At 40.3% G+C, this 15,377-nt stretch overlaps 1 protein-coding gene and 1 long non-coding RNA gene across 4 annotated transcripts in view; both read right to left on the minus strand.

Moving 5' to 3' along the window:
- LOC147796517 (uncharacterized) overlaps positions 1–15,377 on the minus strand; it is a 76,634-nt gene that overhangs the window by 46,834 nt on the left and 14,423 nt on the right. The gene's annotated exons all lie outside the window — the stretch shown is intronic.
- Positions 1–15,377, minus strand: part of LOC110978947 (uncharacterized) — a 36,429-nt gene that overhangs the window by 19,066 nt on the left and 1,986 nt on the right. For 2 of the 3 annotated variants that reach the window (XM_022234309.2, XM_022234308.2), the window contains exons 2-5: positions 9,704–9,784; positions 8,853–8,930; positions 5,651–5,797; positions 467–682 (exon numbers count right to left, since the gene is read on the minus strand). In XM_022234309.2, coding sequence (XP_022090001.2) covers positions 467–682; positions 5,651–5,797; positions 8,853–8,930; positions 9,704–9,784 — 522 coding nt within the window. Of the gene's footprint in view, positions 1–466; positions 683–5,650; positions 5,798–7,333; positions 7,428–8,852; positions 8,931–9,703; positions 9,785–15,377 lie in introns of those variants that run through there. The other variant, XM_087147148.1, reaches the window with a different exon arrangement.

Consider the following 15,377-nt stretch of genomic DNA (forward strand, 5'->3'; position numbering starts at 1 on the left):
AGTGGTCCCGCTACGCCGACCCCTTCATCCTGGACCTAGAGAAGACCTGGGAGGAAGGCGACGTGAGCACGCCCCTCATCTGCTTCCTGAATATTTCTGGCTGAGAGTATGTTGGGTGCAATCAGTCGATGAGTACGACTGTGCAATCGTGTTGCAAAATCAGTTGATCCTGTAAGAAATCTCCGACTTGACTTCCCATTTTCAAAATAATCTTCCACAACCGCAAATTAAAAAGAAAAGGCAACTGGCTGAAGATGGAATTATTGGCAAACTGTGCAATAAGATTGATAGATTACACAAAGATCGAGTGATCATGCCAATTGACCAACTGTGCCCAACATGTCTACTCCACTCAAGTTCCCAAACTGCAAATCTTGAATCCATTGACACCAACGAGGACATGAACAAGACTCTTTCATCTTTCTAGAACACAACAAAACAAGACAGAAGAATGTTTAATACCCACCCAGACTCTTCCTTGGCCAACGACGAGTTCTCTCTCTCGCCCATCTATCCAGCTGCCAACCCGAGTGACAACATTCTGCTGATGAGTAATCTGGGCAAAGTACTCCTCTTGCTCACGATTGAGCTCCTCAATCAGCTCAAAAAATTGCTTCTTACTGCGGAGGCTGGCGTAGGCAACCTTGAAGGCCTTGCCAACGATGGCATTTATTTCTTCTGCCTGCAACGAGACAAGATGAATGAGACGGTTGAAACTACCGGTACCTGTACATGTACTTGAGAAAGCAGGTGTTAAGCTGTTTACAATCAGACAGTTTGATCCAGTTCTTTTGGGAGACATCAATTCAAGTCAGAGAACAATGGTTTATGAAAATTCCTCACAGACCACTACATCTGGAACTCAAAGAAACAGAAAAAAAATTGACTGAAAGTGGAAAGCTAACTCATTTGAATGGACCGACCAAGAAAAGGCTATTGTTCCAGGTACATGTATAAGCTTTCCAGTTGCTGAAAGGCCATGTTGTCTCCCTAATAACCAATTCACTGCAGTAGGCTTTATCGTTCATGATACCCATGGTAACAAGATGTGGAAAAATTGTAATGCTCACTTGCAATCCATACACGGCATGAATGTCATTACCAGTTGTTCATTAACTATGAAAAAATGGTAGATGTCTCAGGCTGAAGATTTTTGTATCATTTGACAAAGAGCAAATAAACTCAAATTAAACTAGCACAGCCCATATGGTCATGGATAAAAATAAAAGCAAGGGTGATTGAGAAATGCTGACTGTATCTACAGTATTTTCAGATATTGCAGAAATCTCTGAATATGTACTGTTCATTTTTGCCCACCAGTTTACTTTTCTGCAATTGGTGAAAGATAAAATAGAATTGTAAGATTTCTAAAACAGACCCAAAACCACTGCAATGTACACTGCCCACAAAGTGTTGCCGCAAGATCTTGGCTGTGATGTAAAGTGTCGTAAAAAGTTACGTATGACTGTCTGATCTCCTCTGGTAATGTCATTTTTTTATTATGTTACCTCCTGACATGAAGGCCATTCATATTTTTAAAAAGACACAAAGTTATTATTATGCTTTACATTCCTGTTTGAGGTTGCAATTAAAAAAATTAAAGGAAAACATGATTTCGCTGATTTTATCTGTTTAAATAAATATGGAAGCATCCAAATTGAATGCAGTGTCATTTGTCTTCAGAGCGCAACTATAACAAGCTTAAAAGGGCTTTTTTCTGTTCATGCCAAGATGTGATTTCTGAATATAGATTGCGTCATTCAGAGAAAACAGAGAAAATGGGGTGAACCTTCGTCCTATGTTTTCATATTTAATGATGCAGGTGGAACTGTTCAGATGGTAATTCAGTTTATGGTGAGACACGCGAGGACAAATGTTCTCAAGCAGTGTTCTGCCATATCTATTGATGCTAAGGGGAGGATGAGATGTGTTGTTGCTAAGGAAGATGAGAGTTTGCAGGAACCAAAGCCAATAAAATGATACAAAGAGCAAAAGGCCTCAAGCTGAACCCAAAGAGGGCACTTTTGTCTTAGCAACTGAGGCTCCTTTGATTGGAACTGAACTTCGCTAATTTATGAACAACTAGAAAATGCACTTGTCACGGTCGCACCACTACCAACAACACTCCCGACCAACGTGGCTCTTTTCAACTGATGACGAGGATGCTTCTCCTCGAGACGGATTAGCGAGCTTGGGTTGGCCAATCCTGTGATACTAAATTTTTAGAACCAATATTCTGCAACTTTCCTGCTGCATATTATAAACATCTAACTACAGAGTCACTAAACCGTGTGCATTTCTCTCCTTTTGTTGTTATATTTTACCATGGTAGATTCAGTGGATTTCAAAAAACAGTTCTCCCTGAAGGACCAGGCAGGTGTTAATGTGCAGGTGTACATATGCAGGCGTAGCATACATAGTGTGGACCTCTGCACAAAAGAAGTCCACATAATGTAGGGTGCGTTGGCATTGTTTGGACTTGCACACGTCCAAGGGGAATTTTGGGGTCAAGGTTAACTGTGGCAAAATGAAGAGGAATAGTCCAGGAAATCATCATCAAAAAATAATGTGGAGTTATCCTAGTGGGAGAAAAAGGAGCATTTTGTCAAGTTTCCTTAACCACAGAACAAAAGAACGTCCACACTTTGTATGAAAAACAGGTGTGGGTGTACTTACAGTGTATGAATGTTCACATTGACGGCCTGTCAAACCCTACACGACTCATCTGCAGTTGGTTTTTTTTTTTTTTACATGTTGACAAGTGAAATGTCACGGGGGGAGGGGGCTTAGGGGAAATGAATCATTGCTTACATGGAATTGTCCCTGTCTCCCCAGACGGAGAGACCTGGAGACAGGACAGGGGGGGGGGAATAAGAGAATGATGTGAGTGGCATATGGGGTCCAGAATTGACTACTTTTCAACTCATTGCTTGGCATTTTGCAGCAAACATGAAACCCTTGATTACAGGCTATTTCTACTGAAAGCCTTGTTATGCCATTGACAATAGGCAGACTAAGGCCTTTTTCAAATCTTGTCTTCATCTCCACTGCTGGCTTCATCTCGAACTCATTAACTACTCCCTGCCGGGGATTCTGGATCCGGATACATATGCTTTATATGCGTGGCCGGGGTCTCCGCACTCAAACAAAGGGAACAGGGCCTTGTAACAAAAGACCACACTCGGAACAAAAGACCAGGCTGCTGGGAATTACCAACATTTTTTCACTCTCAAAAGTGGAGACAATCCAGCCTTGTTTTAAAACAGTATACTATGATTTGGGGCATTTAGCGTGAGCAGATTACCACTGGGGACAAAAGCGCTCCACCACCGCAGCGATGAGCCACACAGCACCGTTGCATGCTAATCTGGCCCCTGTTGAAAACACGTCAGCTTTTGAAGGGGAACGAGCAGCTTGAAGTTTAATGACAATGAAGCATTTAGCCTATGAAGACGAGCAGAAATTTGGCAGTACTTGCCCAAACGTACCAAAACAGTGCTCCCATCACAGTGCATAAAGGGAATAGGATAAGTTCTCCAAATGAGAAGCCTACATGTAAATCTTGAATGGAGACATTTTGTACGGAAACTCTGCCAAGGCAACAGAACTTTGTAAATGACTAAATTCTGCAGTTTCAGAGGGCATCCATTAGTAACTGATTCATGCGTCTCAAGTTGGCTCAAAGTGCTTGCTCAAAAACACTTTACTAACTCAAAAAAGGAACTCGTAAAACCTTCATCTTGAGGAAAAAAGACTTGTACACATTCACCTTGGGAACAAGAAAGGACTCGACACAGCCATCTTGGGAAAATATGACTCAAAGTCAGCTAGGGCATGATTGCTATGACTGGATAAGTTTGGCACACTGAACTATGCAGAAGTTGGAAAAAAGTTACATAGCATTACTCATAACCCTGCTTTGCAGCTTCACGAAGCATGAAACAGCAGATTCTGTTTGTGTCGCTCTTTCTCTTTGGTTTTAGCAAGGGATTGGGACCTAAAATGTCCTTGTTACAAGCAGAACCTTGTATCAACAGTGCTCTTATTAACGAGGTTAACGATGTTGTCTAATTTGGGTTTTTTTGCCCTACCCGATGTATATTGTAAACATTGAATGCTAAGTGTGAACACCCAAGAGCTTGTGAAAAAAATGCAAGCTTTAGGGGTGTGATTTGGGGAAAATGAAAAATCCACGAAACATTTGGCGGAGGGTTTTACAAGTTGCGTCTGCCACAGCTTTCCTACAATTCATGGCATATCTATTTGATTATAGGAGGAGATTCTGGTACTACATGTAAGCCACCACAAGAGCTGTTCTTACTTTGAAGGATACAATTATAACATTTACTGCAACAAAACCCTTGTCCTCATTCACTTCAATTGCAATTATACATGTAAGCTATAATTGGTGACAATCAAGGACCTAGAAGTGTAATACACACACACACATGCAGTTATCAGTGATCCACAAAATTCTATCACAATTAATTAAACCTGAAAACTGTCTCATACAGATGAGTACTGCATTACTTGTGACACCACGTACACTTGCAGTACCCAGATTTGTCGATTTTTACGAGAAAGTCATGATAATATATCGATTTCTCCTTTGTTAATTCTCTGTCCACCTCGGTTTCCAGCCAGGAAAATTTCCAAGAATTCTTGAATCCTTTGTCTACATTCAGATCCCCTTCCCTACCTACTACCTTGTATGACATTGTTGATGGACGTCGCTGACTTCAGACCACCACGAGAACGAAACGAAATGGCAGACGGACGCAAGTTGTACACAGTGAATGCAACGACAACACGTGTACCGTGCACACATGTACACACACAGCGAACGTACAGTACATGTACATTTACATACACACAACGATCATACCGCTGGCCTGGGTCCCTATGTTTTAACAATGATACCCCCTCCGTTCAATGTACTATTACCTACGTATCTGGCGCATTTCCAGGGGGAGTAACAACCCAAAGCGCATGCTAGACACCTAAACTTGTGCAAGTCTTTCGCTTAGTTTCACACCAAATATTGTAGTCTTTGCGTAACATATTGAAAGCATTGACAATAGGGAAATCCGGAAAGACTCACAGAAATTCCGGATTTCCGGAATCCTGAAAAATCGGACAAATCACACCCCTGAAGTTTGATTCGGGTGGGAGTCAAACCCACGACCTCCTGCCTTGTGGTACAGACATCTTAACCATTCAACCAACTTCCTGGGGTCAGCTGGCTGGTGCGAGTCAGATGTGGCGGTGGGCACCGCAAACAATGTTTCTAAAGATGAATTTGCATTGGGGAGATATTAATTTATTTGACGCTTGCAGATGGGATCTCTTACGGTTATTCCAGTCTCCTTTATCCCTTAAGCAAGCAACCAGCTGTTGTGGCCGCTGCATCCTTCCTCAGGACACCAACAGCAAGCTCAGTAGAAAGTGGTAGGACTTCTGCTCAACGGTAAGTTTGAGTCCCACCCAAGTATTTAAGCTTGTAAAATTTTTTTCACAAATACATACATGTTGATAAAGAGCAACTTCTGCCAATATAAAAACTTTGATCACATGTACATTGAAAACTTGTCTTACGTAAATCCCCTGCTCTGTAACAAAACCATCCGATTTCATCATATCAGGTACATACCTCGCTAGGTTCACGTGTGATGAAGACGTGACAATACTGGATTCCAACAGGACCTTTAGGGTTACGAGAGAGGAAGGCAAACTGGCAGAAGTCAGGGTCACAGGTCGCGTAAGAGATCCGCTTTAGAGCATGAGCCATAAGGGTCACCTGTTACCAAACAAGACAACTGGATAACTGAACTTGTCTTTAAGTTCTCTAACAAAGGAGTTGGAGAGCATAATGTCAAACTGAGTTAAAGCTGTAGAGCTAGTATGTCAAAAAACAAGTGTTATAGTTTAATATCCTCAGTCAATATATCAGTATATCATCTTTCTATCTGACATTTCCCGTGGATAACACTCATGCCATGGCAGAAATTCAAGATGACAGCTGCAAGAGAGTACATTGTTTAAGTCTTACTGTACATGCCGTCGTGACGATGTCTTGTGCTGCTAATGCAAGGTGGAGCTGTATATAGAGAAGCACCAGCTTCAGATATTTGGAAACAAAATGGCTGTTCATTATGTGTACAGCACAGCGCATGGCTCACGTATACCAACCGTCCAAGTACACTGGCACATGCACCTGCTAGTTTGTTTCCAACAATGGTGACACTCATGTCACAACTCTCGCTCCACATGGCTCTGGTGCAAGACTGCTAGCTACATGTAAATGTTCATTTGCTAACTTCATGTGATCATTAGAATACCACGGGTCATCCTTGTGGGACCCTTTTTTTTTCTGTCTGTGTGAATGTTGCCTTTGACCCTAGACCTTTTAAATTGATTTGGCAACAATAAAGAGTACGCAAACGTACATGTGTTGGATTCTGTTAAATTTGACAGCTACAAGTGCAAAGTTGTTTGTTGTTGAGTTCTTTTAGATTAAACAGCGTAAAAGGGTTAATGGACTTCAATTATGAGTTTCCAAGTTATTCTTTCACTTCAAAGAGCAACACACTGCAAGCTAAAACAGCTGGAACTAAAAATAAGCACAGGAAGACAATTCATTATCAAAACACTGTCACAAGCCAAATGATACAGGAAAGGAACAACTTCTGTTTTTATCACAGAGACAATTTCCTTTGGCAAACGGTGCAAGGTGCATCAAGGGACAAGTCGGGCAATTGGGTCTGATGTCACCAATAAATAGAAAAGTTTATTAGATTTAAGTACATGTATGACGCTTTTGCAACACAGATCCCTGCCGTAGACTTCTCAGTTTTCAAATACGTGTACCGGTAAGACACCGATGCTAGTCCCTGTGTCACAGAAACAATTAATGTACACTTGTTAAATGAAACTACACACATTAGCCTTGATTTGTTTCGGTTCCCAACAACAAACATGTATCTACAGCCTGAGAGTGTTGACAGGTACTGCACCAATTTCCTGTAGCTGACAGCGTGTGGTTTGGGATAAAATATTTGATAATACCACAGATGCACAATTTACGTTGCTTTGAGGAAGTGGACCGATAGAAGTGAGAACAACACATTTCATTTGGAATTTGACTGTCCATTGCAGGAAAACATACGTAGCAGAGTGACGGTACTTTATTTTTCTGCAGTTTTCACAAAGCAGTTGAATGTGACTGGTAGCAGTGAACACCTCTAGCATTAATACTGAGCAATTTATTGGTTTAAAATGTACTTTTGAAAACATATAATGTCCGAGAAATTATAAGGAATCATTCTGTACTCACCCGGGACACCAGATAATTTATGTACATGTACACGTATTTCTACAACACGGTGTTATGGAAAATGAAACACCCTGTTCACAGTTTGCACTTGTCTGATAAATGGACTTTGAGCCCTATCAATCTCAAACTACTTGCATCTCAAAAAGTATTTGCATGTATTTGTAAAAGCTACTTGTTTATTTGAACTGATAATTTAACATTTTTGCTTACGCACTCATCTGTATTTTCAACTACAAATACAGTCTACAAGAGGTCTTTAAAGTGACTCCGTTTAATTTCAACTCGTGACAATTTGTTCAAAGTGTGAAGAGTCAAGAACTTGAAAATGAACCAGGGAAAACACTGTGATTGAGGGATTTGGTTGTCAAAATCATGTCAAGTATTTGGAGGGAGTCCTTAACCTAAACAGTGACCTACATGTACAAGCATTCGTAAAGAATTCCAATATCACTGAGGCACTTTCGAAAAGGTAAAGTGTTCTGTTGATTTTTGTGAATGTCTGTGAATAACTTATGGGGTCATTTTTTTATTTTTGTTTCCCAAAGTTTGGTTTCAATTGCTTTGCGCAAATTATCAAATGAAGCATCTGTGAAAAGGATCCACCCACGAAATGTCAAATTTGGCCGCAAATGGTCTTCTTCCTGCTTTGCATTTTGGATGGCTCTTAGACCGTGGGTAGACCCACAACACTAGACAAACAACCCCATGACAAGTTGGGGTGGCAACCACAATGGGCAGGTGGTTGCAATGGCCACTATGACTGCAATAGATGGGTGGCCAAGACAGGAAGATGGCTACACACAGTGGCCATAATGGGCAAGTGGCCACAACAGGAAAGTGGCCAAATCAGACAGGTGGCTACAATAGACTGGTAGCCATAATGGGTAAGTGGCCATAACATCCAAGTGGCCACAATTACCCGGTGACTGAAGTAAAAACAGGCAGCAAAGCACACAGGCAAGTGGACAGGGTGGGGACCTCTGGCAAGAAAAAGTCAAGCCAAGCATTCATTTCTGACTTTCTGAGCATGACATCTGTCTACACACTATCAAATTACATCCATAGTGTATGTGTACTGTATGTACGCGTACTTGAACCCATGTGTATTGTTTGGGTAAACAGTCAATTTTTTTAAGACTGAGTGTCTAGGACAGGTGACTCAGAAAAATTTTGGACTTGGGTACAAGATCTGTCACCGACGCTGCCTTTCCCAAACACCTGTTTTTCCATCCAGCATCACTGGACCTGTTTCCTGTGACAGGAACAATCGTAAAAAGCTGAGGGGGAGCCGCTTAGCTTTGCTTTGTCCTCTGATCCTTGGGTTCATGGTCTCCATTTTTCGTCAAAGATGGAATATGATCATTAAATTAGCACATGTACACGTATGCAAATCACTACTTTGGGAAAACAGTGACATGCACTACCTCAAATGAATGTAATTACACGGACATCTCTTGGCTTTGTGTGTTGTTCAAGACTATACTACCTCTGTAAGATAAGATATAAACCAAGGATATACCTGGTGATTTTCTGGATCGTAGACTTTGATCCCTGAGAGCGAGATGAAGAGAGACACTGGCCGAGATTTCTTGGGATTCTGTAAGAGAAAAGGCAGGATTCATTCACCACAGATAAACAGCCAATCAACCAACGGACAGACAAACCTGCAAACAATAATTAAAACATATAAGGAGTGAGAAAAATATGGACAACTGAACAAATTGAGATTGAACAGCTGCATAAAACAGACCACAGACTTCAGTCACAGAAACACAGAAGCAAGGTAAAGTTTACTTTGCCTGACACATTGCTACATGGTACATGTAATTCCAGAAATTAGGAATCCAAAAGTGTGACATTTTTGTGTCCCTGTTACATCTGACCTTTGTTATTCGACATGGAATATCACCGGAATCGATTTCAAACTATAACTATTTGTTTGGCAGGTAATTTGCATTAATTCATCCCTCGTGGAAATCAGAAAATGTGTAACTCACAAATAGATCAGATGTGACAGGGAAACGAAAAAAATGGACCCCTAATTTCTGGAATTACCCACATGTCAAAAAAATTACACTTGAAAGGTGAAACATCTCCCAACACTTAAAAAAACTATCTTGCCTGAATTGCAGATTTTGTAAATCTGCATGTCTGGGTAATTTGCTATTCTGTGTAATTGCGCAGTGTAAGTGCCATAGTCACACATCCAGTATTGGCCATGTACAGTTTATTTACTGCTTTATAAACAGACCTTTTAAAATAAACAGAACAGAGTAGTCAGTACATGCAGGTGTATGAAGGCCACTGGATGTGACCTACTTACAATAAATACACCTGACAAACATGACAGACATTGAACGAACAAGGTACCTGTAGGGACTGAAGCTGAAGACGAACAAACTCAGCTCTGTTGTTAGGTTGTAGATGCGCCACCGAAAAAGATCCCACATACTGTAATGAAATGACAGGTTAAAATGATGTTTTTGCTTGAAACATGCACCTGTTTGGATATGAATGCACGATGACTTTAAAAGCTTGTCATCATCTGTGTTGTGCATTACAAATTTGCGGGATACATCAATTATTGGCGATGAAAGAGTGTCCTTGAGGAGTTCATATTCAGTAAATTTAGTACAAACTACACCTAGTACCCAACTACGCATACATGATAAGCACTAAGTTAATCACAAGATTTACACACTGTCACTTCAATCTGACACACTACATGTACCAGATTTTAGTTTTTGTCTATGAATGATTACACCATGTTTTGCCCTTTGAAATGTTGCCTTACAATTGAAACTTTCTACCCTTAAAGGTATTTAACAACTACAAGAAAAGTACATGTACATGCATTCGATATGCAAGTAATATTTTTGTTCAAGGTACAGCAATCAACATAATCAGCACTTTCATGATCATGTTGTTTTTAAGGATTCATTCTCAATTTCTGGAAATATCTGAGGAATACTGTGACCTTTGCTGATCTTTGCTCGACCCAATAACTCATAGCGATCAGGCCCAGCCTCCAACTGTGAAATCTCTAGGTGTAACAGGACTAGACATGAGGCATCCAATGGAATGGCTGAATTCTGTCCTGACAGTGCAAAACGTAATGACTCAATGAATGCAATATTTCAGCTATCAGGCCCCCAACTGCTTTCTGATATGAACAACGGCTGACTGGTGTGATCTCCCATCAGATGTCAAACGATATTTCAGGAGTTTGGATTCTGAAGAGGCTCTCCAAGGAATCAGTAATGTATTCAGGAAGGAAAAAAGGAAAAACATAATTATTTTTCCCACAACCAAAATGTATAGCTACCAGCTTTCTGTACATTTAAGCCAAAGAATGTAAACTTTCCGAACTATGTACATGTACATTGTAAATGTATGTTGGCACAAGATTACATGTACATATTTTGTTCCAAAATAGAAACCATATTATTGGGGAAAAAATTGGTCACATGGGTTTCATGGTTTTAAGGTACCAGCAGCGTACCTACATGTACATGTACAGTACTGTACACACAGACCAAAGGATGTGCGTACAGCAACATACGAATTGTACACATAAATAATGTACATTATTCTGCACACACATTTAATCCAAACAAAGCCTTGTACAGTCTGCGGTGTTTTTCTAATTTCATTGATTATTGGGATGACTAACAAGCAAAATTAACTGCAGTTCTAATAGCCCTAATTTCCATGGCAACAGGTACATGTACAGGTATACACAAAGCTTGGCTGCAGAGGTGAATTCTCTGTGAGAGCCCACACTAATAATTTGCAAGGTCAGATACACCATAGAGCTACAAACCCAGCTCTATGGATACACAATGCACTATCATCTCAGAGAGTGGCAGCGGGCCAGGCAGGAGAGCCTAGAGGACAGAATGATTGCCGGGAGCAAGCTCCCTGCTTCAGTTTCACCTTGGCCTAATGCACAGGGGGTGAGGATAATTGGAAGACAGATTAAATGGCTTATGATGGCTGATCCTGACTGACGTACAGGTGCACAAGATACAGGTGCACAAGCCTGAACTACATGTAGAAATGTATGTACTGTATACATGTACATCATTGGGTATATTCAGATACAACAGAAGCAGCGTGACGGATATATGACCGACCACTATTTGCATAAACACACAGTAGGTGTTTCCTCTGGCAATAAGTTATGTCAAGACTTGAACTTGACAATGAAATGGCAATGTGTCTGGTCCAAATTCAGACTGATCCTCTCTCAGGGGTGGGGGGACGATGGAAGGGGGAGTGGAAGGGATAGATGAACATGTCATGAACACACTCTACAGTCCCTACAACTCGGTCCTCATTTGACTAACAATAAAACAACTTCCCCATAATGCCACGGCCTACCAAGCTGGGCACATACAGTAACTGTGGAAGCATGCTTTCTGCACATGTGCACACAAGTGTGCCTGTATTGGTATCAAGGTGCTGACCCTAATTAGACAAGAGCGATACATACAAGAGTTAATATCTTAAGCTACATGTGCATCATCAGGTGTCTGGCAAAAGATCGTAAGTATGCGTTTACGCCCTTTTGCCGGGGAGCATGATCACAGCAGAAAAAATATTCCCCACAAAAGGGCGTAAGAACCACACTCTCTTTATTTAGTAAAACAGATAAAATTTACTACAAAATCAACACAGGCTGTAAAAAAAAGCAGTGTTTGAACAACTTATTAAATGACTTGGGATTTTTTTTTTACTTTTTGCAAAGAAATCTTTATTGTTAATTAATTAAAATAAAACAGTTGCATACCGGTACATACATCCTTTTGCCGACAAAAGTTTACATGTATTTTGCAGTGATCATGCTTCCCAGCAAAAGGGCATACTTATGCCCTTCTTCCAGGCACCCGACCGTATGTACTTTGCATAAATTTATACTATGCACCATGGAGGAAGGAACAAACATACAGTGTAGATACACGTACCACAAAGTTTCAACTTTTGAACTGTTTTATGCTACAGTGACACAAGGACAAAAGGATGACCACTCATTGTTGTCAGTAGCTCCCTACAGACATGAGTCACAGAGGTACATCACTGAATATAGGGGTGGGTAGCCGTGTCAGTCAGGTAGAATACAAATATAAAGAATCAGTAGCACTTGAATGACTAAACTCTGCATAAGCTTTCGTAGCTACAGCTACTTCATTGCAGCTACGAAAGCTTATGAAGACTTTTACTTTAATAGTTAGTCATTAAAGTGCTACTGACTCTTTATAGAGGTACATCAGACACTGGGTTCACAATTGCCAGCAAAGAACTCACTGAAATGGTCCAGCCGTGCAATGAAAATATAGAAGAGGTCAAAGAAATGCAACTGAAGCTTGCCTCATCTTCCTTCTTACTTCAGAGTCTTTCTTCACAGGTCGGGTTTGAACTCTTACCAGAGCCAACAGATTTTTGTAATGATTTCTACACATTCATCTTTTATAAAAGCTAATGAGTACAGGAATTACATGTATGTAAATTATATGTAAAGGTATATTACTGGACAAAATAAACAACTCTATGAAACAATCTTATGAAATCAAAACCCATTTCTTGAAAAATAAACGCTGTCATTATTATACACATTCTCTCTCTTATTTGTTTGATGCTTTAAACCATTCATACAAGTAAATTTTTCCCACATCTTAAGCCTATCTTAATATTTTTTCTGAGCCAGACTAAATCTGTAGCATCACAGACAACTGAAGTAAGAAATAAGGGCCGCCCAGAGGTGAGATTTTTCAAACACAACTCTTGCCTCCATGTACTGTGCATTTAGTGATGATTTTGCAAAGCTTTCATAAATCACTTTGTACGTGATACAGTCCGCGGAATGAAACCTCTCTGCATGCTCAGCATGTACACTTCCCTAGCAGCATACTCCCATTCAAACCCTGTCTCAATTTCTGCTCTTTCCTCCTAATTCCTCCGTGCCGGCCATCCGATGACTGCATGAGGTCATTGACAACCGGACTTATGGAAACAAAATGACTCACTGCACCCATTTCGGAATAGGAAACTGAAACCCTAAACCATTTCTCACTCCAGGAGGGGGTACGATAGTATCTAATGAGAATATGTAAGAACTGAACTGAATATCCCGAACAACAGTTTGGGTACACGTCAAAGATTTGACCCTTGGGATATCAGGCAGGTGGAAAATTACCACTTTTGATTTTGCGGTCCATGCAGTTATCAGATTTCTGCTCTTTGGTGCTGAGAATTTCTTGACTTTTAGTTCATTCTAGATTTTAAGGTACATCTACCTTAACAAACAAACCAAACCAAACCAAACCTAATTTGCACTGATTGACGTCTTCGGAATTGGTAATTACATGTGTAAATGCACACACTGACGTTGGTGAGTTTATTCCCAAATTTTGGCTGTTTGAATATTTCTCAGTTGCTTATTGTATTCCTACCCCCATTTTCTTGAGATTTTCAAAACCTCGTGAAAATGAATATGTATGCAAGGTTATGTACATTACCGGTACCAGCAGCATCAGTACTTTTTTATTTTACTGGATTAAATCTTTAATTCCATTTGGAGCATTTAAATTAATATGCAAACATAAACAAGTGTCATGGAAGTTTTTTCATCACATGATGTGTGCAACATTTACAGCCACAGAACATGTTCAGGTCCATTTATTTGTTAGAAGTAAATTGAAAATTGGCAATGAACTGCTCAGCATACAGATGGAATGACACCTGCTTTTAAATGCATTATGAAGAAGACAATAAATAATACGTTAACAGATGTTGCACTGGGCCAAGCAAGGGCTACATGTTTATAGAAACCATTAACCATGCACCCTGCCAACCGAGATCATATTCATAATCCGCTCCGAGAAGGAACAAAAGAGGGCGTGTTCGAAGTGAAATTGACAGTCCTTTGGTATGTACTCATCACATAGGCATGCAAGTTTATGTGCATTTGACACGGATCACCCTGAGTACGAGTTTAGTGTGGAATATATGGTCTTCGCGTGAACGCCGAATGTGTGCAAAAATCTGGTTGGAAAACTTAGCACCATCTGTTTTTGTTTGGCCGGTGAGGGTGCACTTTAGCTCAGGGCGGACAGCAAGGCAGTCCAAAGAGCTGCAGGAAGATCGAGAGCTGCGATGTGAACATTTGGGGGTTGTTTCAACATGTGCTGGTACACATACATGTACATGTATGTGTACACATGTACTGTCTTCCAATGTGCTCAGCCTAACCGACAATGTTACTGTTTCACTTTTGCATTAGGTGCTACATAAGGACTTGGCAATGTCCAGATTAAAGCCCTTTGTTCCTGTAATGTATTGATAACAGGAACAAAAAATTCTCATCACTTCCTGATATTTAGACATGTTTGTCTGTCATAATATGCTTTTAAGATAAGTTTACCTTGAGAGAAATTACAGATACATGTAGGGTGAGTGACGAAACTTGAACAATAAAAAAACCTGGTAATTTCATGATTTAAAAATGATCTTGTTTGTTTTCCTGAAAAAATTCTGGGAGCAAGAACAGAAAAAATTTCAAACAAATACTGGCACTGAACAGGATATGAGAGTTTGATTACCGTAATACATCCTTCCCTTGAGTAAAACATCAACCTCCATGGATGCTGTTTGACCAATTATCCAGCCAACCTCCATAAATGCATGAGTCTTTTTATGGGGGGGTCAACCGATCTGAACAGATTTCTAGCCTCCACAAATCCACCATCATGTTAATTAAGTGAGGAAAAACTATACATACACGTTCCTTTTTTTGCAACTGAAAAAGCAGGTGAACATCATAACCTCAAAACTCTGTTGTTGCACTGTGCAAAGCTGGAGATCAGCATCTTGAGAAAAACGTCCCCACACAAAGAGGATTCACTTGACCAGCCCATCGACGTCATCAATTCATCTGTCCATACTGATCCTGGATTTGCTCTTTGTCCAGGATTTCAATACGTTATACCATCACTTAGCAAAGGGCTACACAATAGAGTGTATTATACACGAGTACAAGAATAAC

This window comes from Acanthaster planci, linkage group LG16 (assembly GCF_054643075.1).
Source record: "Acanthaster planci isolate LZ-2023a linkage group LG16, COTS_SCS, whole genome shotgun sequence".
Lineage (NCBI taxonomy): Eukaryota > Metazoa > Echinodermata > Asteroidea > Valvatida > Acanthasteridae > Acanthaster > Acanthaster planci.